The sequence below is a fragment of the Nannospalax galili genome, unplaced genomic scaffold (genome assembly GCF_000622305.1).
Source record: "Nannospalax galili isolate Female #2095 unplaced genomic scaffold, S.galili_v1.0 scaffold412, whole genome shotgun sequence".
In the NCBI taxonomy this organism is placed as follows: Eukaryota; Metazoa; Chordata; class Mammalia; order Rodentia; family Spalacidae; genus Nannospalax; species Nannospalax galili.
Window position 1 is genome coordinate 1500250 of NW_008331547.1, and position 22382 is coordinate 1522631.

At 45.2% G+C, this 22382-nt stretch overlaps 1 protein-coding gene across 1 annotated transcript in view; it reads right to left on the bottom strand.

Annotated features, from left to right (window-relative positions):
- The window catches only part of Cdkal1 (CDK5 regulatory subunit associated protein 1 like 1), a 651069-nt gene that overhangs the window by 9055 nt on the left and 619632 nt on the right, over positions 1–22382 (bottom strand). The window contains exons 12-13 of the mRNA XM_008826690.2: positions 17749–17832; positions 14850–15014 (exon numbers count right to left, since the gene is read on the bottom strand). Of these exons, the coding sequence (XP_008824912.2) occupies positions 14850–15014; positions 17749–17832 (249 nt within the window). The remainder of the gene's footprint in view (positions 1–14849; positions 15015–17748; positions 17833–22382) is intronic.

Consider the following 22382-nt stretch of genomic DNA (forward strand, 5'->3'; position numbering starts at 1 on the left):
TTCACAAAAGTGATGAATGTCAGGTCTGAAATTTGGCCTCCATCCTTCTCATGTTCTCTGCCTGAAGAAAGCCATCTGCCATGTGCATTGCCTTCTGAGGAAGCTTGTGCGAGAAGGCCGCTAGCCGACAACAGCAAAGGACTGAGCCTTCAGTGTAAGAACCCACAGGGAACTGAACCCTGGCCTCACCAGTGAGCCAGTTTGGATGCTCGTGGCACCCAGCCAAGTCTTCAGATGAGACTGCTTCCCTGGCTGCTCCAACTGCCATCCAATGAGATGTACTAGAGGGAGGCACCTGACGAGCTGCACTGGATTTCAGGCTCACAGAAACCCTGCGGTGATAATGTGCATGACTGAAAGCTGCTAAGTTATGAGATAATTTGTTAAACTAACGTGGAAAACCAGTACCAAAGATGCCAAGCAGAGGGCTAGACATCAACTCATGTACAGGGAAACGATCTACAAATATCTCAATAGACACGTCCCATACAGGAGACCATTCAATCAGTTAAAATGTTCCATCTCATTTGTAATTAGGGATTCTAAACTAGAAACTCAATGAGATACCACTGAATACACATCAGGTTTGCAAAAAGTGCAAGTCTAGGGGCTGGAAAGATGGCTCAGCAGTTAGGAGCACTAGCTGCTCTTGCAGAGGACCCGAGTTCAATCCCCAGCACCCACACGGCAACTAACAACCATCCATAACTCCAGTTCCAGGGGATTCGACCCCCTCTTCTGACCTCCACAGGCATTGTATGACACGGGTATATTTACATACATGCAGGCAATACACTCATACCCATAAAAAAGTAAATAAAATATTTTATTTAGCAAGTCTAGCTGGGCATGATGGTGCATGCCTTTAGTCCCAGCACTCGGGAAGGAAAGGCAGGCGGATCTCTGTGAGTTTGAGGCCAGCTTGGTCTCCATAGCGAATCCAGGCCAGCTGTGGCTTTAGGGAGACCCTGTCTCAAAAAGACCAAAAAAAAATAAAAATAAAAAAAGTGCAAGTCTAAACAAATCAAGTGTGGGTGAGACAGTGACAGTGGAGGGACCGAACATTCCCACTAAGCCCACAGGTGGAGAAGAGGAAGCTGTGTCTGTTAGACCAGCGCAGCGATTCCATTCCTGGGGGTCTTATGCAGACTAGAGAAAGCACTTCAGGTGAGTGTTGGAAAGACTCTTGAGGGACAGCACTGTACCTACCACAGATGCCCTGGGGCTGTTCAGAGGAATGGATGTCACAAGAGGAAGAACAGAAGTTACCCCACATCAGTGGAAGGCAGGGACTTTAAAAAAAAAAAAAAACAAAAAAACGTAAGTGGGGCTGGAGAGATGGCTCATCAGTTAAGAACACTAGCTGCTCTTGTAGGGGACCTGGGTTTGGTTCCCAGCACCCACATGGAGACTAACAACTGCCCATCCAGTTCCAGGGGATCCAATGCCTTCTTCTGACCTCCACAGGCATTGCACGACACAGGTACACTTACATACATACAGGCAATATACTCACAAACATAAAATAATAAAAAATATTTTAAAAAACCCATCAATGTATTTATTGGCAGCTATAGCTTTTAATAACTATATATATATATTTATGCCTAAAAAGCCCAATAGACAACATTTTGTTCCCATGGTACATGTGATTGGGGCTAAAACCATCCATACCTTGAAGGAGCTACTGTGTCTTGATTAACTAGGCCCCAAACAAATCTTCAGTTCCATACGATATTTACCGACTGCTTGCCGTAAGCCAGGTACCGCTCTGAGTTACCCATGCCATATCTCAGTCTGATGTTTGAAACTCCCTACAAACAGACCTTATCAATCCTAATTCACAGCAAAGGAAACTACCCAGGGAGGGCAGGTGCCCAGAACATGATGGCATGAGGTAAAGGTGAGGCCACAATGCCAAAGTCACAGTCCACTGTAAGTTCATGTGCACAGACTGCTTTATTTTTAAAGGAGTTGCTTGCAGAAAGAAAGTCCTTCACTCGAGCCCCGGGCCTGTGGGAGGAGAGTGCTTATTGTGATGAGGTCTGCCATAGTTTTGTTGTTAGCACTCTGCGTTTCTCTCTCAAGGGGTGGAAGATCTGAAAGGCCTGTATCCCAGTTTTGCAGGTTGACTTGACATAGGGCCTGGGTATTTATGTTTCTTGATAGTTTTACAGAATTGAATTTGGGGGCTAGAGAAAGGGGCAGGGTAAAATTTGTTTCTCCGAAGCTCTTTAAATGCAAAACCTGCAAACCATGGAAGAAAGCAAACATATCCTATTCTTTTAAGCAGCTTCAATTTCATTTATTTAAAAGTAGTGTTTTATTACTTTAGGCACACACAAAGCCAATCCTCTGAGTATGACAGAAAGAGGCTATGGTTTGCATCAGCGAAAAGGAGGGACGAAAGGTAAAATTTATGGTCAGAAGCAGCTCCTGCTCTATGTGCTCATTGTTACAGTTCCCACGAAAGGAACTTAACTTTACAAGATTGTTATAGTTTCAAAGGAGCTTCTGCAATCTGCTTATCAAGATGTCAAATGACTTGAAGGAGCAAGCTTAGACACTTGACTGTGATTTCATGCTCACAGAACATATTACCATCCTGAGCTGACATACAGATGATCCAATGCATGCACTCCCAACTTTCTGCCTAGAGAACTCATCCATTCCACCCTGCCCATCGCTGAATGCCCAGTGCATTCAACAAGTGTGCTCTGAGCACTAACTAGGACACAGTGCTGGGCCTGGGGGCCACCAGAGTGAATACAGCAGTCCAGACAGGGTGGCCCTGCTCCTGTGAGCATCCCCTCACACAGACTACTTCTTACGTTATGTTTGTGCCCATACACATAGCAGGAACTTTTAGGCTTCACCCAGTCTTCTCTTATTTACATGGAAATACCTGCATATTGTGTAAATGAGCAATTCAGACCCAGACGCCTGACTCCGGGCTCTGTGCAGTCTTCCTTGCTCTGGGCACCAGCCAGTGCTCTTATTTCAACCCCACTACTTTTCGTGTATCAATGGGAGCAAAGGGATACTGGGTGTGTGTTTCCAACCCCAGCTCATGACATCTCCTTGTGAGGGTCCACAATCGTGTTCAGAACTCTTTCCATTGTGTCCAGCTGACCTAGCCCAGGCTACAATCACCACCTGAGGGACTGTCTCAACACCAGGCACATAGTAGAGGCTCACTAAATGGCAACTGTATGATCATCATCGAGGCACAACTGGTTCCTTCATGCACACAAGTCTCCTCTCTATGCCCCAGCTCCAGCCCTCAGGAGGAAGAAAATTATCATCAGTGATTGTACAATTAGTGGTGCAAGTGAAATGAAGCTAATTGTTCTTATCAGCTGGGCTGATGATGCCTTGGATGGTCCTCAAATTGGTATATGGAAGGTATTGTAAACATGCTAAACACAGTTTCAACTGGCATAACCGTACCAGGATGGCACAGTGTCCGACTAAACACAGCTCAGAAGCATGGAATAACAGCTATGCATCTAGACTGCACTCCAGTACGTCCTAACTGGCCTGCAACAGAAGCTGAGGAGATGCAGTATAGAAGAGAGAAACGCCCAGTACTGAGTGCACTGTGGTTTTCATTGTCTGACAGCGGTTTAGCATACGGGCAATACAGGACTCAGCCTTACACAGTTTAAAAAGGAAAAAAAGGAACTGGAAAAAGTTGCTGGGATGGAGGAGTAGGCAGGGAACACCCCTCATTTGCCCCTAACACGGTTAGCTGATCTGCTTGAAATCAGATCCACTTTCAACTGTTTTAACTTAATTATTAGGCCATTTCTTAACCTCATGAATGCAGTTTTCAAATCTGGCCCTGAACTAATGGTCCTGTTCACTTCAGTGGTTTTGGAAATGAATGCTAGCTGGGGGGTGGAGGAGTACGTTTGAACTGTGTTTTCCCAAGGGTCAAAGCTCTAAAAATACAGTATAGTTTGTACATAAAGCTCAGTACACCTGGATATCTTGCTGGCCCTTTGTCTTTGAATGAGGTGAATATGACACCCTAAGACTCCTGCTTCCTTCCCAAGAGCAGCCATGGGACTGGAGCCGAGCTGCCCCCCTTGCCCAAGTGAAGCCATGCTTAGGACAAGGGTCCCAGTAGATGAGAAACAGGTGGCAGTTTGTTAGAAACTGCACAGAAGGGCCAGGTCTCCTTCTAGAATACTCCCCTTTAACAATGCACATAAAGAAGGGAAGAAAACGCCCATCATGAAGCCAGTGTTGTACGACTGTAACTGAATCCCATCGCCCCTTGCTTTTCTTTAATGGCATTCTTACCATGTTTGAGAACCTCCTAAGTTGCTCTAGTTTTCTCTGCCATCTTGTAAGAAATTAATGATAAATGAATGTATTTGAATTGTTAATGTATAATTTCTACCATGAGACAAAGTAAAATGATGCCTCAGAGCGTATTACAGATATAATGTTGCGGCTGTGCCTCTTACCGCTGCCGTAACACAGCACCTACTGACTACTAAGCCACTTTTCTCCTGGCTCACGTAAGCACTCCTGCCAATCTTATTGCAGAGAACTGACCTGGGAGATGATGCTGGGGGATAATGTCTGGAGTTACAGACACTTGTGAGCCGCCACATGGCTGCTGGGAACCAAACCCAGGTCCTCTGTAAGAGCAGCCAGTGCTCTTAACTGCTGAGTCATCTCTCCAGCCCTTGGTCTTTCATGGTTGCCTTGAGACGGGATCTCCCTGGAACTCACTATGTGACCAGGCTAGCCTCCATCCCACAGAGATCTGCCTGCCTCTGTCCCCCAACCTCCCAGTGCTAGGTTAAAGATGTATACCACTATGCCTGGCCAGAGTCCATGTTCTTGGCAAAAGCCAATGCAAGAAAAGTGCTTTAAAGAAGTTTGTGCAACAGATGAGGCAATTACAGAGTCCCATAACTGATCACACACAAAAGAATATATATCTGAGAGATGCCCAGCACCAAGTGACACGTCTACAGTGCAACCTCGACACCTATGGTGAAGCACGGGGTAGAGACTACTGACACATCCCTCAATTCTCACCAGCTAAGCTTCTTCCTCACACAAGAGTGCAGCGCACACAGAAGGCCACAACTGGTCAAATTTTAGAGAATAAGAGTCTGCAGAGTGTGTGTCCCTGGATGGGATTCCTATAGTAAACCTCATCCACCCACGGCTCAGGGACTATTGTGGAATTGGGGGGGGGTGGAGATTGTAAAAAGCCAGTGTTGGTGCATGAACATAAGGAAACAGGGGCTTGCAGGCCTCCAGGAACTTGCTCATATGAATTTGCAACAATTGTGACAGTATGCACAAGACCCATGCTGAGTTGATCATACAAAAATGCAGGGTAGAACTGGGGAGGGAAATGGGGAAACCTTAGCCAAGGAATTATTGGCAACTGATTACTGGGTGTTGAAGGACATCTGGGTACAAATGCTTGACCAGATAGGCCTTAGGATATATGACAGAATGTATGAAATCTGGTGGTGGGGGGGGTATGGGGAAGGTTGTGTAGGGGAGGCGATAAAAAACTTTACATTAGCTACAATGGGGAAATCTCAGTAAAAATATACATAGAACAATGAAAATGACAAAAAAAAAACCAAAACAGAAAAAAAGAAGTCTAAAGTCAAAATAGCTGGGCATGGTACCATACATCTTTAGTGCCAGTACTTGGGAGGCATAGGCAGGTGGATCTCAAAGAGTTTGAGGCTAGCCTGATCTACATAGTGTGTTCCAGGCCAGTCAGGGTCTTCATAGTGGGACCTTGCTGCAAATCAGCCAACCAACCAATTAATAAAATAAAGTGAAAACAAAAGCCAGGAAATCACTTGCTGAGTTCACATGCCCACCAAGGCCAGATTCACGCCCACACTGTCCAATTTAATCCTCTTTGAATGCGTCATCTCCATTTCTACAGAGACCCTGTGATTCAAGGAGGTAGGCTGCCCATGATCACAGGAATGGCTGCTGTCATATGAACCCAGATCTGCCAGACCAGAAGCCCTCCAGGACTTTCATGAAGTGGCCCACCTCTTTCTTAAAGCAGTTCTACCACCAAAAAAGAAAAGGGAATAAACTTCATAATAAACTATTTTTAAACTTAAAATTTCAGGAGAAAATGTTTTTCCCTACCAGGTACAGCCCAGGTCTCACTTCACAGGTATTGATCTGAGAAAGGCACGACCAGATGATCACAGGATGGGCCGTACAAGGAGACGACCTGTCAGTAGCCTTCTACTTGAATTCTGTTGTCCTCCTAAGGTTGATATGCCTCTCTGACATTGTTTTAACTGAGCACAGAGATGATTAATACCATACCTTCTCCCATCATTTTATGCTTCTCCTCTCTCTTCCACTGGTTGAAAATGGATGAAGTGCAGTATAAACATTCAGTGGAATATTACTCAGCATGTTAGAACACAGTGAGATATTATTCAGCTGTCAAGGGGGAATTTTTGACATACACTACAATATGGATCGAACTTTAAGGCACTTTGCTAAGGGAAATAAGCAAGTCACAAAAAGGCAAAGGCAGAATGATTTCTCTTATGTCAGGTGCCTCCAGTAGCCAACGTCACAGAGCAGAAAGACCGAAAGTTCAGGGACAAGCAGAGGGGTAAAGGGGAACCAGTGCTGAATGAGTAGAGAACTTCTGTTTTATAAGTTTCAGAAAGTCCTGGAGACGAGTTGCAGAACAAAGCAAATGTACTCACTAAACACATAAAAGGGATTACAATGGCAAATTTTACTCATATTCATTCATTCACTTTCTCCTTCCTTCATTCCCTCCCTCCCTCCCATAAATCTACCCATCCATCACCCATTATTCATCCATCCATCCATCCATCCATCCATCCATCCATCCAACCATCCATCCATCCATCCATCCATCCATCCATCCATCCATCCATCCATCCATTCAGTGCTGGCCTTCTGCACGGTAGGCAAGTGCTCCATCACTGAGCTACATCACATCCCCAGTCTTCTTTGTATTATTTGAGACAGGGTCTCAGAAAGTTGCTCAGGCTAGCCCTGAACAAATGACATAGCCCAGGCAGTCCCTGAACTTAACTATCCTCCTGTCTCAGCCTCCTGAGTAGCTGAGATTACAGGCCTGTGCCACCAGGTCTGGCCACAATGGCAAATTTTATGTTGGAGATATTTTACCACAATTATTGAAATTGGTAAGACCTGGGTATAAACTGTGGCTCCTCTCCTCCCATCTCCTCTTTTCATTTCATGACTCTGGGTAAGATATTTACTCAGTTTATTGATGCTCAGATTCCTTATCTGTGAAATCAGAATGGCAAAGGCAAGGATGCTATTACTGTAAGATACTTTGCACACCACTTGGTCCATGAGAACCAGTTTCTAAATGTTGAGTTGAGATCACAGCAGAAGGCATGGAGAATTTAGCCAATGGCAAAGATGGGTCATTATTTTGAGATCTGATAATGGAATATGATTATGTATTTAAAAGTAATCTTCCAGTGCTGGGGATGTAGCTTAGTGAGTAGATGTCCAGCCTAGCATTCCAGAGGCCCTGGGTTCGATGAGGTGCTGGGGGCATACACACTTATAACCCCAGATACTCAGAGGTAGCATTTGGAGAGTCAGGACTTGTAGCTCACACTAACCTCGGCCAGCCACAGGCTCACCTGGGCGACATTCACCTTCGTCTCAAAACAACAAAAGCAAAGTTAGATCCAAAAGAAATCTTCCTTTTAGGGTAATTTACTAATATGTTTCTAGATAAAATAAAATGTTAAGTGGATTTCCCCTTATTAATTAGGGTAGGAGGCAGACGGGTAGGTAAGAACACAGATGATGTAAGGAGGGTTACAAGACAGCAACTGTTCAGGTTGGGTAATTATGGGTATGTGTGTTAATAATACTCTGCTACTGTTGTATGTGCTTGAAGTTTCCCATGGGTAGATTTCCATGGCAGCATTAACACAGAAACCCCAACCCCAGTCTTGGATGATGGTTTACAATATTTCACCCTATTGAATGGTAGTGGATTTGCACATCTCACTACACCTGTCTACCTAGAGGTTTTCTCTTCATTTTGTTGTTTTGAGACAGGGTCTCAGGTAGCCCAGGCTGGCCTTAAACATTCAGCAATCCTCCTGCCTCATCCTCCAGAGTGCTGAGAGCAGGGATCACGAGTGTGGCCACCATGCCCGCAGCTTTCCTTCTGGTGTGCGGGTTCTACAGCAGTGCCAAGAGAACTGTGTATACATAATTACGATAAATATTTTTAAGTATCAAATATGCCTCTTTGACTTGAGAATCATTTTCTTGGGAAGTGGGTCTTAAATTTTAATGTGTATCAGTGTCACCAGAAAGCTTGTTAAACAAAACAGATCATTTGAGTAGAAGTCATGTGTATGAAAGTCAAGGGGGGACACTGGGAATGGAAAGACTTAAGCAGGATGGAGGTGGGAGATGGGGAGGGAAGGGGATAGAGGGAGGGTTAGTCAAAACCAATGACATATGAAAACGTCATCTGGAAACCTACTAGTTTATAAGCCCCTGTGTTTGAAGGGAAGGCCTGCATGGGTGGACAATGCTACTCCCAGAAGCCAAAGGCTATTAAACAAAAACCTCAGTCAGGGGTAGGATGGCATCTTTCGAGTTGAGACATTGGTCAGGTGGCCCCAGAGGCCCCCACACAATACAGGTCATTGCTCCTGGTTGCCCACCCCTGGAATAGAGGACAAGACCCTTGTCCTACTTTGCTTTTTGTTGCTGTGATAAAACATTGACCAAAACCAACAGGGGGAAGAAAGGGTTTATTTGGCTTACAGATTACAGCCCATCTGTGAGGGAAGCAGAGACCATGGAGGAACCCTGCTCACTGGCTTGCTCCCTCTTGCTTGCTACCTCTCTCATACAGCCCAGGCCCACGTCCCTAGGGATGACACCACCCACAGTGGGCTGTTTCCTCCTATATCAATGAAGAAAATGCCTCACGGACATGGTCACAAACCAATCTGATGCAAGCAATTCTTCAACTGAAATGCTCTCTTCCCAGGGTGTGAACTTGACAACCAAGATTAGACACCATACACTCTGGTCTTTAGGACACTGAGAGGTCAAGCTGGAACTGAGTTGGAAGTTCCCTTCCTGTTGGCTGCCTTTTACACTACGGGATGGTGCTGTTCAGGCTGCTGGGAGGAAAGTCATCAATGTCCTTACTTAGTTAGGAACCTGTGAGCTGCCAGGAAAGATGTGCTCACTGGAAAAATAATGGCACAACTGTCAGGGGAAAACCTCATGGTTGGATATGAGGCCTGATCCACAGGAGAGAGTTCTTCCTGGCCAAAAGTCCATGCTTAGAGAGGTCATAGGCCCTAGAGGGGAGCCTGGTACTACTGGTTTGCTAAATGGACATGGTGTCAAACCACCTTCTAAGTATTTATGTTTACAGTCATAGATTAGTGCAATTCTCAGCTCCGGTCACAGAAGCATCAGTTTGCAGCAACCATACTTAATGCAGAAACTTATAACTAGTGAAGGTCTGAGAATGGGAAACTGCTGAGTGCTCGACCTTAAACAGGACATCGTCATCAGCCCCTCCAAAGCTTGGACAGCACTGCGGAGGAGGCAGAAAGAATGCAGAAACTGGAGGATGGGAAGGAGTGCTTTGAAGTGCTGTCTTCCGGGCAGGACATGGCTGGTGCATCCATGAACTCAGCAGCTGTGCTTACGTGCACAAGATCTGCAGAAGACTGGGACTATAAATGCTTCAGTATGTATGGGGAAGGGACTCATGAGGTCTCATCCTTTTCTAAGGAACTACAGGCAGTTAATACTGGGGAGAGGCAGTCACATCCCTCAGTGGCACAGTCACTGGCAAATTGCCCTTGCTCAATGCAGGCAACCCTAATTAAATGCAGAAGGCAGGAAAAAATAGGAAAGAAACTTGCTGGGAAGGGGAACAGACTTGGAGGGAGGGGGATAAAAAAATAATGGAGGTAGAAATGATCAAAGTACATTTTATATATGCATGAAATTGTGAAATAAATAACAAACAAATAAACAAACAAACAAACAAACAAATAAATAAATAATGAATCAGATCATGTGTCCGGCGTGGTGGGTACACACTTGTAAACCTAGTACCTGGGAGGCTGAGACAGGAGTTCCAGGCCAACCTGGGCTACACAGTGAACTTTGTCTCAGAAACAACAGAAAACAACCCCATCCCCTAAAAATAGTTTGTGGAGTCGCTCCCAGAGTTTCTGACTTAGGAGGTCTGGGGGAGGCCTGGCATTTGCATTCTGCCACAAGTTCTTAGAAGATGCTAGACACAGCCTGGGGACCACAGGTGAGGAACTATTGTCTTAGGGTACCTGCAATCACTATGTTATCGTCATTTTGCAGGAGGCCGTGGTCTGGGCTTCATCTGATTTGCACGAACCTCTCTGAGCTTGGATTCCTTCACTTCAGGAGTCATCACACAACCTTTTCCTAAAATCAATCAGACTGAGTCAAATGTATTTCTTACGTTGTAGGTGGCATTCTGGCTTCCATCTTCCTTCAAAATAATCAGACTATTTCTGTCTCTTTCCTATTCTTTCTTCTCTTTCCTCCATATCTCTAATAATCCTGAAAAGAGGAAGGTGATAATCTAAGCTGTTTCCAGTCATTCATGGGGGAGCACACTGACAATCTCAGTTCCTCAGGAGACTCAAGCAGACTTTGAAGCCAGACTCAGTAACTAATCAAGACTCAGTCTCAGAATAAAATGAAAAAGGCTCGGGATGTAGCTCCTCGGCAGAACTCTTGCCTCACAGTGTAAGACCCTGGGTCCAACCCACAGTGGTGAACAGAAGAAGGGGTTATTTGCTGTCCTTTTCCATGAGAACGTGACCTCCTAGGGGAGAACAACCTCACTTTATTATAGCTTCTCCTTCCCACCAGTCTATGGATATCTAACTATCATCTGAAAGTGTAATTCTTAATTTCTAGTAATATTTATGGAACCACAGTCCTGCTGCAGGACAGCATAGCATTCAGTTCATGTTTGCCAAATGAGGTAGTTTAACTGACCTCAGAGCTAGAAGGTTCCGTAGTGCCCAATATTCACTTCCATGTTACACATGTGACAATCAGGGTTTACAGAGCCAGTGGATACACACAAGGTCACCATACTTGTCAGTTCAAGAGCCAAGAAATCCTGTAGTCCAGACAGCTACTTTCTGCCTGGACCACTTCCCTAATCAGCCATCCTTCTGACCAATTCAACTGAAACATATCAGCAGGGTCTGAGATGAGACAGAGTGAGCACAGGGCTAAACATCTAAACAACATCCACAACATCCTCCACTAAGGAAATGCACTTATTAGAGAAAAGAATTTCTAGCACAGCTTGCTTTATTTAGATGCTTTAGCACCCCCACCACTTTTTTTTTTTTTTTTTTTTTTTTTTTTTTTTTTTTTTTTGCGACACGTATCTCATGTAGCTCAGGCTATGTAGCCAAGGGTGCCTTTGAACTCCTGATCCTTCTGCCACAACCTCCCAAGTGCCAGGATTGCAGATGTGCGGTATTCACATGCTGTGTGGATTTCTTTACCAAGTGTGTATGAAAGGGTGATTATAGAAAAACTAAGAGAAAGCCTAGGAAGTTCAGAAATATACAAAGTCTGATGGGACTTTTATCCAGCATCACTCTAACACATACCCACACCTCTGCCAAAACCAGATACACCTGTGTCGATGGCTGAACTAATTAACAGCAGCAAAATGGAGACGGTGTTTGTACTGAAGTCGTTTCACCCTGCTTTTCTCAGATGCAGCCAGAACTGGGGTCAGGGAAAAGAACCAGGTGTAGTTGGGTCAGGAGGCTTCCTCACAGGACTGAATGTTATCCTGTCATCAACGCTGCCTGATAGAGTCAGAGATGCTGCTTCCAGCTAATAGAAGAAGCTAAAGCTCTGAGAGCTGTAGGCCTAGGGTACGTAGGAAGAACAGGTGCAAACCTAGGTCCTTGGGATCTTATGTTTCCTCCACACTGAGCTAGGCAGAAGTCCAGAACCTTCACCAGCTGTGGAAGAGCTCGGCACATTATAAGCTCTATCACCTGCCTGAAACGCCTGTATATATCCTGTCCTCGTCCTGCTTGTTTTGATTCTACTTTTTTTTTTTTTTTTTGACTTTTTGAGACGGGGTCTCCCTGTAGCCCGAGCTGTCCTGGAACTCACTGTGTAGACCTCTGCCTCCCGAGTGCTGGGATTAAAGGCATGCACTACCACACCTGGCTTTGATTCTACTTTTTAAAAAGACAGTGTATGGGGCTGGAGAGATGGCTCAGTGGTTAAGTGCACTGACTGCTCTTGGACCCGGGTTTGATTCCCAGCACCCACATCTTGGCTAACAACCGGCTTAACTCCAGTTCTAGGGGATTCAACACCCTCTTATCTCCAAGGCATTGCATGACACAGGTGCATTTAAGTACATGCAGGCAATACACTCATACACATAAAATAAAAATAATAAATAAAATATTTTTAAAAACAGCGCAGTAACAGAAGCAGCTCACAGTAAAGCCTGTTGATCCTGGCCACTTGGCCTTATCTAAAGATGCACAAATAGAAATAAAGAATAAGAACAGTCCAAACAGTCATGAAAGAAAGAGCTGCTGCTGTTTCCCTTAGTGCGCATGATGCCATGTACTTCACCTGTGCTTTCACACAGGTTACAAGAACCTAGCAGCCACACAACCTCATCAGACATGGGACTTGGGGCCGTCGTATATGACAATGCTATTTCCTAGGCTGGAGGAAGGGTGTGTGTGTGTGTGTGTGTGTGTGTGTGTGTGTGCGCAGACAAGTGCCAATTTTCTTGAAGATTTGCCCAAGTATAAGCTGATGTATCTTGTCAGATCTTTAGTCTTCAATTTCAATGCTAGGTTACTGTTGCTTCTAGGCCATTCTCCCCAACCTCCAAGTAAGGCAAACAACAATAAAAAAATAATGAGCATTAGGGGCTGGAGAGATGGCCCAGCAGTTAAGAGCACCAGCTACTCTTCCAGAGGACCCAGGTTTGGCTCCCAGCACCCACATGGCGGCTCACAACTGTCTATAACTTCAGTTCCAGGGATCCAATGCCCTCTTCTAGCCTCCCTGGGCACTGCATGTATGTGATGCAGTTACATACATGCAAGGAAGACACTCATACACATAAAATAAAAATCAATAAGTCTTTTTAAAAAACCTCCCAAACATTAGTGATTTTGTTTCTAAAGGTTTAAAAAAAATGGTAGCCTTAAACTGGGTGCACATTTGTAATCTCAGCACCTGGGAGGTGAAGGCAGAAGGATTAGGGGTTCGAGGTCATCCTGAGCTACAAAGTGAGTTCAAGGCCAGCATGAGATTCTGTCTCAAAATGAAAGAAAGGAAGAAGGGAAGGAAGGAAGAAAGGAAAGAAGGAAGGGAAGGGAGGGGATTGAAGGCAGGGGGCAGGAAGGAAGGAAGGAAGGAAGGAAGGAAGGAAGGAAGGAAAGGAGGGAGGGAAGGAGGGGAGGGAAGGAGGGAAGGGAGGGTAGTGAATTTGAGGCCAGACTGGGCTAGAGGGAGGGAGGAAGGAAGGAAGGAAGGAAGGAAAGAAGGAAAGAAGGAAAGAAGGAAGGAAAGAAGGGGGGAAGGGAGGCTGGCAGGCAGGCTGGTAAGACGCTACAAAGGATAAAAGTGCTTGCTGTGCAAATCTGACAACTAAGTTGTCAGGATCTCACAGTGAAAGAAAATACCCCAAAAGTTGGCCTCTGACCTCCATGTGTGCATGTATACACATATACACATTTTACACACACACACACACACACACACACACACGGTGGCATGCATGTGCATACTATCGGTGTCCTCTCACAACGGGTCAGACACTATGCATGGGTACCCTTGCTATGCACCTGCCAAGCTCATGAGAGGGGACACCCTTGATGGATGCGTGCTCAGCATCATCAGTCAGAACAGAGGTAAGAGACCCTCTGTCACCATTCCTGAAGTAAAGCTGTATTTCCATTGTTTTAATTAAGATGTCCTTGCCATTCATTTGAGGAAAGAGCTACACAAAGATGAGAATGATCCGAGGATTGCATGGGCAGATAAGTATCAGTTATCTTTTCCATATGTGAAGCCATCACCACACTTTTGGGGAGAGTGTTTAACAGTTGTGTTGGAGAAGGGACATCAAATGATGCTTAGAAATGTGATACATATTTTCATTTCACACTCCATCAGCTTTTACAACTGTAGCTCAATGAAATGTGAGAGAGTGCTTTGCACACAGCCACATTTACCAAGGTATAAAATAGGGGTCAGGTTACTTTTTTATAGAAAGAAAAAAAAATGTTAATTTTCACTCCACACGACTTGAGTAGATAGGCAGCTCGCACTAGCGAGAAGCTCCACAACCACAATCACGGCAGGTTTAGTGCCTGTTCACGGCAGGTTTCGACTATGGTATAAACAACTTTGTCAGCAGGAAAGCACAGTTCACCAGTCCCTTCTCTTCAGCATCTGTGGGTACAGAGCACGCTGGATCAGATCACCCTTGGTGCTGAGTCTTTTACCTGCAAATGATGGCTTCTGCCCTGCTTCTGGCCTGGGAAAGCAAACAGCTTATTCCCTTTTGGGGCAGATAAGTGAAATATAGGCACCAGTAAAAACATGGCAACACACTGGGCTTTCGGTCTGTCAGGGAGGATTAAAGCCCACGTATCCCTAGAAAGGGACAATAAACAACAGCAGCAAGTGGCACAGGGCCTGGGCTTCCACAGCTGCCTCTCAGCAGCAGCTGAAGAAAAGCACCTTTGACTCACCTCTGTCAAACCTGAGACTTCTCCCTTGGCCAGTGGCTTGCTGATGGATGGCGTGTACACTCTGGTGTCCGACACTGGCTGGCCTTTCATGAAATGTTTTCCTGATTCATAAATGTCCACCTCGACCATTTTCCCCATGAATGGAGGGTTCTTTGGCACTAAAACCTTAAAAAAGATTTTCAGAAAGATTAACATCAACTTTGTTGGCCAACACCGCCAACCTTACAGAAGGAGACAGACAAGAGAGGTCTGCGTTCCCACACTCAGTCTCCTTTATCATTAACATCTTCCAATCGCATGGTGCATTTGTCACAGAGGGAATGAAAAACAACGTGCCACTATCAATGAAGGTCCACATTTCATCCCGATATCCCCACATGGTTCCTCACATGATTTTCCTGTTCTGGAATCCCATCGACAGTGGGCTCTGTCTTCTGGAATCCCATCGACAGTGGGCTCTGTCTGGCTGCCCAGGGATCTGGTGCAGAGGGTGAGGAGGGCTTTTGGGGGAGGAGCTGCCAGGCTGCACAGCCAGGCTTTCTACCACCTGATGCTGGGTTTCCTGAAGCCCACAGCGGGCAGTCAGGGAAACTCCCAGCAGCCAGGCAGCCTGCCCCTTCTGGATGGGCCTTTGATACTCTGCCCTTGCCTGTCCTGTGCAACGAAGAAAACTGGTCTAAAAATGATTAAAGCCTTACACTTTCAGTACCTTCTAAGCTGTCAGAGAAATGTTTCGAGTAAGATAGCTCAAATGAAGGCCTGTGTGCACAAGTGTGCAATAGGGACCAAGGAAGGACATTTCAAAGCAACCCTTTCAGCAATGCAGCACACTGGTGTTTAGCTCTAAACAGCTCCATACCAATGGCTGCCATTCACGTCTTTTGCTCTGTCAGGAAAGGCATGTGTTTGCTAGTGCGGAGCCAACCTCCCTACAGAGCCAGCCACTCTGAAGAGTACTTTGGCTGGCTCACAGGGACCTGCCAACAGCTCTTTCCCCAGAGGCTGCTGACTGAAGAACATGTTCACCTTGAACTAATGTCTCCTCTCATTGGGAACGCACAGGCAGTCGCACCCGCTGTCTCCCTCACATGTCAGTTTTAGTAGCTACCTGCCAACTTCTTCAAGTCAGGGTCCAACATAAACAGACGGACTCTAACCCAGCAACACTTTGATATTTTGATACCATCTTATTAAGAAAAATAATTCCTATGACATCTTTGATAGACTCAGTTGTAAAAACAAAAAGGAAATCAGGAGAGAGCCTCAAGCTGCAGAGCCTGCGTCCCCGAGAGCCCACACTGGGTCCCGTCTTTCTCAGCTTCATTTTTATGATCACTGCATACACGACTCCATCAGAGGATACGGAAAAGGTCACCTGGAGGGTGCCCGACTCCATCAGAGGATACAGAAAAGGTCACCTGGAGGGTGCCCGACTCACGGCAAGTCAACCACTGAAAGAGCGTTAGCATCAGGCCATGAAAGCATTTTTAAATTAATTTTTAAACAGTAAGAAAATCTCTAGGCCAAACTCCACCTGGAGCTCTGGTGGTTCCTGGGAAGAACCTTTCTTGATCTGCTGCCTTGACCCAAATGCAGGGCTCAGCGCTTCTGGTGTTTGTCCTCAGGTTTTAATAATTGGAAAAAGCCTGACTGCCTCCCGTTGGAGGAAATGGCTAATGAGGCATGCCATTGCCTTTAAAGTGAAGGGAAGGGGCAAGGCAAGTAAAGCACGTCGGGTCCTCCCTGGGGCCCAGCACAAGGTTGGCCTACATAGGAACTGGCTCTCTGGACTCAGTTCAGGAGATGGAAACGGAAGAGGTTCAGTTCAGAGGTGGCACGTAGGGACTGCTTCCTTCGCTGCTCAGCACAGCCGGTCTAGCTGGGCTCTGGGAAGTTCCACACCCTCTATCTCCCACCCTGAACTGCTGCCCAGTTTAAGACTGTTCCAAGCGCATCAGCAACAAGGAGACCTCTTCACTGCTTTCTAACTTGGGCAGTGGCTTCCAGTGCCTTATCTGAAGTGTCCACACGGGACTTAAGCATCTGCAAATCCCAACTGCACCCATGAGAAAAAACCCTACTTCTGAGCTGATGAGAAAGGAACACAAGTACATAGAAAACCCCATCTGCCCTGAAAGAAGACAGCACAGCCGCCCACACGCCCCTCAGGTCTCTTCTAGGAAGCACTTCCCGCGCCGTCCTTGGTCCTCCCCTGGTCCCTCCCTGAGGCAGGCACTAGGCTTCCATCAGCCACTTCTGACTTGCATTCCCCCTCTGGAGAAGTGGAGCCCCAGGTGCTGAGAGGGTCCTCCGGGCCTCCCAACATGGCAGCTTTGTTCAGTTGTTGGGCTGGTTTTTGGTTTGTTTTGTTTTCTGTGTTTGTTTTTTAAACTTCTGCCTTGCTAAGAAGGCTTGGGGGCTGAGGAGAGTCAATTTCTAGAACTCCATTCAGCTTGGTGAGCTGCTCCCCAGGCTTTGTGAGGGCAAAACAGTTTCACTAGGAGGGTTTTGGAGGCCTCCTCGGGCCCCTGTTGCTAGCCTTCCTTCCCTAGGTGAAAGGAAATCCTACCCTTCCTGGTGATGTTCCTGTACACACTTTCTTCCTGCTTTCGGACAGGACTCCTCCACAACTCGAGGCTGTGAGAACTCTGGCTGTAAGAGCTGCTGGGTTCCAACTCCCAGAAGCCCAAGGCTATGCTGTCATTGACTGATGTAATCTAAACATTCAAATAGCTTACTCCTTCCTGTGCACACAAGCACAATAAGCCATGGTGACCCCCTGTCAGCCTGGCTCTCCAGAGTCAACCCTTTCCTTTTTCTTTCCTCTTTTAAGTCCCCTCTGCGTAAACAAATGTTCTCATTTTGGAGAAAACGTCAAGATAAGTGAAGAGATTCTTACCTGTTCATAGAATCGATTATGTGCAACATAAAACTGGGAGTCAAAAGATTCTTCTGTTACTAAGACTTGCTGTCTTTCCCCAATCTGTGGTGAAAAGGGAGGGGGAAAAACAAGGATAAATGATAGAGAATCCAAAAATAAACACCAGCCCTTGTAGTGTCCCAGACCATAGTGACTTGAATTTAAAGTAGATTGCAGGTAACACTGTTCACATCTCATTTAAATCTCTTGAAAAACATTAACTATGTGGGGATGTAAAATCACATAGCATAAACTCTACTTTCTAATATCACTATGACTCAGAAGTTGATTGGATTTCTTCTTTCAACATAAGCAAGGTATAACAAAAGTGTCTAAGATACATCAAAACCTAAACATCACCTTGGCAGACAAAAGAACGATGAGGAAGAACCCAACAGGGGGATGCTTTGGAAGCCCTTGTCAAGAAATTCCAATGGACTCTCATATGAACATTTGAAAATTACTCTGCTCTGACTTTTTTCTAGTTCCCTGTCTAGAACTTGTAATGCTAATTACTCTTGCCTTTACTTCTCCTTCACATCTCCTATTCATGATTCAAGGACTTTCTTTTCCCCTTAGAGATAGAGTTATGCAATTTGGGAGTCTTTTAGAAAGACCCAAGGAAGGGATAACTCCACTTGCCTCACCAGAGCGGTCTGCATCCCGATTCCCTATTGGCAATCTGGGTAACCTCTTCAGAGGATGGTGTGGTAAGACTAGGAGGTAGGAACTGGCTAGGCAGTTAGGGTAAAAAGACTCCAAAGAAAAGTAGCCAGTTTCTTGGCTAAAAGTCAAAATGTCCTTGGGTCTCTTAGCAACATACTCTGTTCCAAAGGCCAAAAATGCCGAAAGTATTTGGGAGCTTGTATCTAATCCTTAAAAGATTTTAGGGTTACCTCTTCCGGAATGTTAAGAGGTGCCAAAAGCCCCATAAAAAAATAAATCAATCAAAGAAGAAGAAAGAGTACATGAAGTTATCAGAAAAAAGTGATGGGGAGATATGGGAGGAGTTGGAGGGGAGGGAGTAGGCATGGATTTGACAAAAACACATTATATGCATGTATGAAATTCTCAACAAATTATTTATTTTTAAAAAAGATACATCAAAATCTAAGCATCCCATTTTTTCTTGAGATAAAGTTGTATAACAAGCTGCTTCTAACCCAAAGTCAGGAAAATCCTTTGACGATATGGAAGAACAGCAATTAAGATTACTGTGAGTTATAAGCAATGTAACGCTAGAGAAGATGCATCAACGCTAGGTGATAGCATATGTCTTTACTTTAATCCCAGCACTCAGGAGGCAGAGGCAGGCCGATCGCTGTGAGATCAAAGCTAGCCTGGTCTACATAGCGAGTTCCAGGCCAGTTGGGGCTACAGGGAGACCCTGCCTCAAAAAAAGCAACAAACATACATGCAGTCATTAGGTAGAGATGGCTCAGTTGTTAAGAGCAAATTCTGTTCTTCAGAGAACCTAGGCTTGGTTCCCAGTACCCATGTAGAGCAGTTCACAAAAGCCTGTAATTCCTGCTCCAGGGGATCTGACCTCCTCTTCTGGCCTCTACAGCAACCTGCACTCTTGTGCACATATCCTCCATAAACACATAGATACAAATATATTTTTTAAAAAGTCAAGTAGCCATTGGGCCTCAATGCTCCACATGCTGCATATAAGTCTGAAATTATGGCTAATTTGCATATTTATTTATTGTATGCATTTTCTCTATTACAGGTAAATATCTTTTTGCTATAGTCACAACTCTGTCACTATTTTCTTTTAAAAAGGAGCAAACAGGAAATTATGAAATTTTCAGATAAATGGATGGAACTAGAAAACATTATTCTGAGGTAACCCAGACCAAGAAAAACAAGTCAAATGTTTCCATTCATCAAATCTTCAGATGTGTGGAGTACCTTTAGAACCCAGGGAACCAGAAAGGGATGGCTGAGGGAAAAGGGGGAGAAAGATCCTAGAAGACGAGGGATAGTAGAACACAGGTGATACTGCAGGGAAAAGGGAAATAATGGGGAGGGATGGTTAGATGGGGAGAGGGATGGGAAGGTAGGGTTGGGGGGGAGTGGGGAGAGGGATGGAGGGTAGGGCAGAGGAGGGGTGGGGAGGCATGGAGGGTAAGGTAGAGGAGGAATAGGAAGGCAGAGGTCTGGGAGGGTAGGGCAGGGGGCGGGGGGGAGGAATAACTACCACTAAGGGTATTTTAAAAAGCCACATGGAAACCCACTATTTACAAGCTTCATACATATCTATGTAGACAGACAGACAGATATCCATATGAAAGCTTAACTGGAGTTCCCCTGTAGGAACACAGGGAACTCTAGTTAAGTTTTTTTTTAATAGCCCAAAGAGATGTTTGCTTCCCTACAGATTTCTACCCAAAGTCACCTTCTCCACCTCAGGGGACAATGCCCCTCCCAGAAGCCACAGACTACCAAATGAAAACCTGGTCAGGAGTATCCTGGAGATCCCCAACACAATACAGGCTATTGCCATTACCCTTAGTTGCACACCAGAACTTAATGGTAAGGTCCCATTGCCAGAGATACCACAAACTTTGGTCACAGAACATGGAGAAATCAAGTTGGTTCTGACCAGGAAGCTTCCTCCCTGCTGGCTGGCTTGTGTAATACTGGAGGGGGCTATGCAGGCTGCTGGGGCAGAAAAGTCATTAACAGTCTGACCCAGCTGTCAACCTTGTTAACTATAATGAGCAGTATGATAGGCTATGCCCATGGGTGCACTAGTGGCAATGTTATAGGGGTAACCAACTGCTGTCTGATTGGCATTCAGGCCTGCTCCACAGGAGGAAACATATGCCTGGTACTGTAAATGTGACCAAGAACCCATGGTTGCCATGGTTGGAGAGCTCACAGGCCCCAGGGGTGAACCTTATTATTTTGTTAAAAGGGCATAGTATCACACTGCTCTCTAAGTTCATATCTCTATGTCCATAGACAAGTGCAGCTCTAACCTCATCAGAGACACTTCCTTGTGCAGTGGATGGTGGTTAATGCTGACACTCACAACTGGTCAAAGTGCAGAGAATAAGTGACTGTGGAGGGCTCACCACAAACGGGATGTCTATGTCACACCCCTGTGTGAAACAGTGTCTTCTGGCATGACGGCTGCTGTACTCATGAACACAAGACCTGCAGGAGATCAAGCCAGTCAGCACTCCAGCATGGAGGGGCTCAGAAGCCCTCATGCCGAGTGAGGAACTGGTGGCTTCTGGGGGAGGAGGAGTCAGTTTTCTTTAAGGGTGTGGTCCCTGGTAGGTTGACCATGCTGACAGCCCCACACCCACAAACATCTCTCTCTCTCTCTCTCTCTCTCTCTCTCTCTCTCACACACACACACACACACACACACACACACACTCTGTATACATACTGAGAAAGGCTGAGGAGGTGGGGTGGGTATGATCAAAATATATGGTAATGGTAAAAATTCTTAAAAGAATGAATGAAAATATACTTAAAAAGAGCAAATGCATCGGTCAGTTATGTATGTCTGGATTTCCAAATTTTGCACCCATTTTTTGACCACGAGTTTAAATCAGTTAAAACAATGGTTAAAGAGATGGGACTATGCCAGTTCCTGATTACCACAGTGCCCAGGTTTATTTCAGATGAAATGCATTATTTAAAGTATCAATTGCTTTTTTTTTTTTTTTTTTTTTTTTTTTTGTTTTTTGGTCTTTTTGAGACAGGGTCTCCCTGTAGCCCCAGCTGTCCTGTGTAGACCAGGCTGACCTTGATCTCACAGAGATCTGCCTGCCTCTGCCTCCTGGGTGCTGGGATTAAAGCCCTGCCCACTGTACCCAGCTACTTTCATTATTTTTCACTTTCTTTTTTCAAGACTAATTCAAGTTGCCCCATTGTTTGCTCAGCTGACTTGTATATTTATTTATTTACTTGTTTATTTTTGATGCCAGGGACTGAAAGCAAGACCTGCCTTGTACATGCCAGGCAAGTGCTTTGCTGTGCTACCTACCCCAGACCTCATTTGACTTAACATCAGGGCAAAGGAGTCAGTAGACCTGTGGAATGGATGAAGGTGGTCTTGGTACTGTGTCAGACCTGGGGGCTAAATTGATGACCACTAAGATATTATCATTGTCATCATATATCTGAGGACATGATGCCATTTCTCACATTTCAGAAGGAAGGTACAATATAATATGCCTGATCGGCAAGCCAGCTCCTGAAGTAAAAGCCCTGGAGACAGAGACCCATGGAAATATTTCTTAGCTGCTTTTTCTTTCCAAGACTGTGCAAAGATGTAATACTTTGAGATCCACAACCCCCCAGCCTTAGCTCCTCATTTTCCATTGTTATTACTTGCCCTGGAAGGCTAGGAAAGTATATGTAAGATTGAAGTGAGTCCCCACAGTGCTCTGAAATCAGGTCGCTCTGACTAAGCATGGATTCGTCCTCTTAGGACTTTGAATTTCTTCGACTTTATTTATTTCTCTGTTTCTATTCATGCTGTCTTTTGATGATTTTTTTAGTAAGAGCTCTTTTGAATTCTATGCCTTCTCCTCCCGCCCCAACTGATTAGTTTTCTTTTTTCTTTCTTTTTTAGCTATGAAGATAGA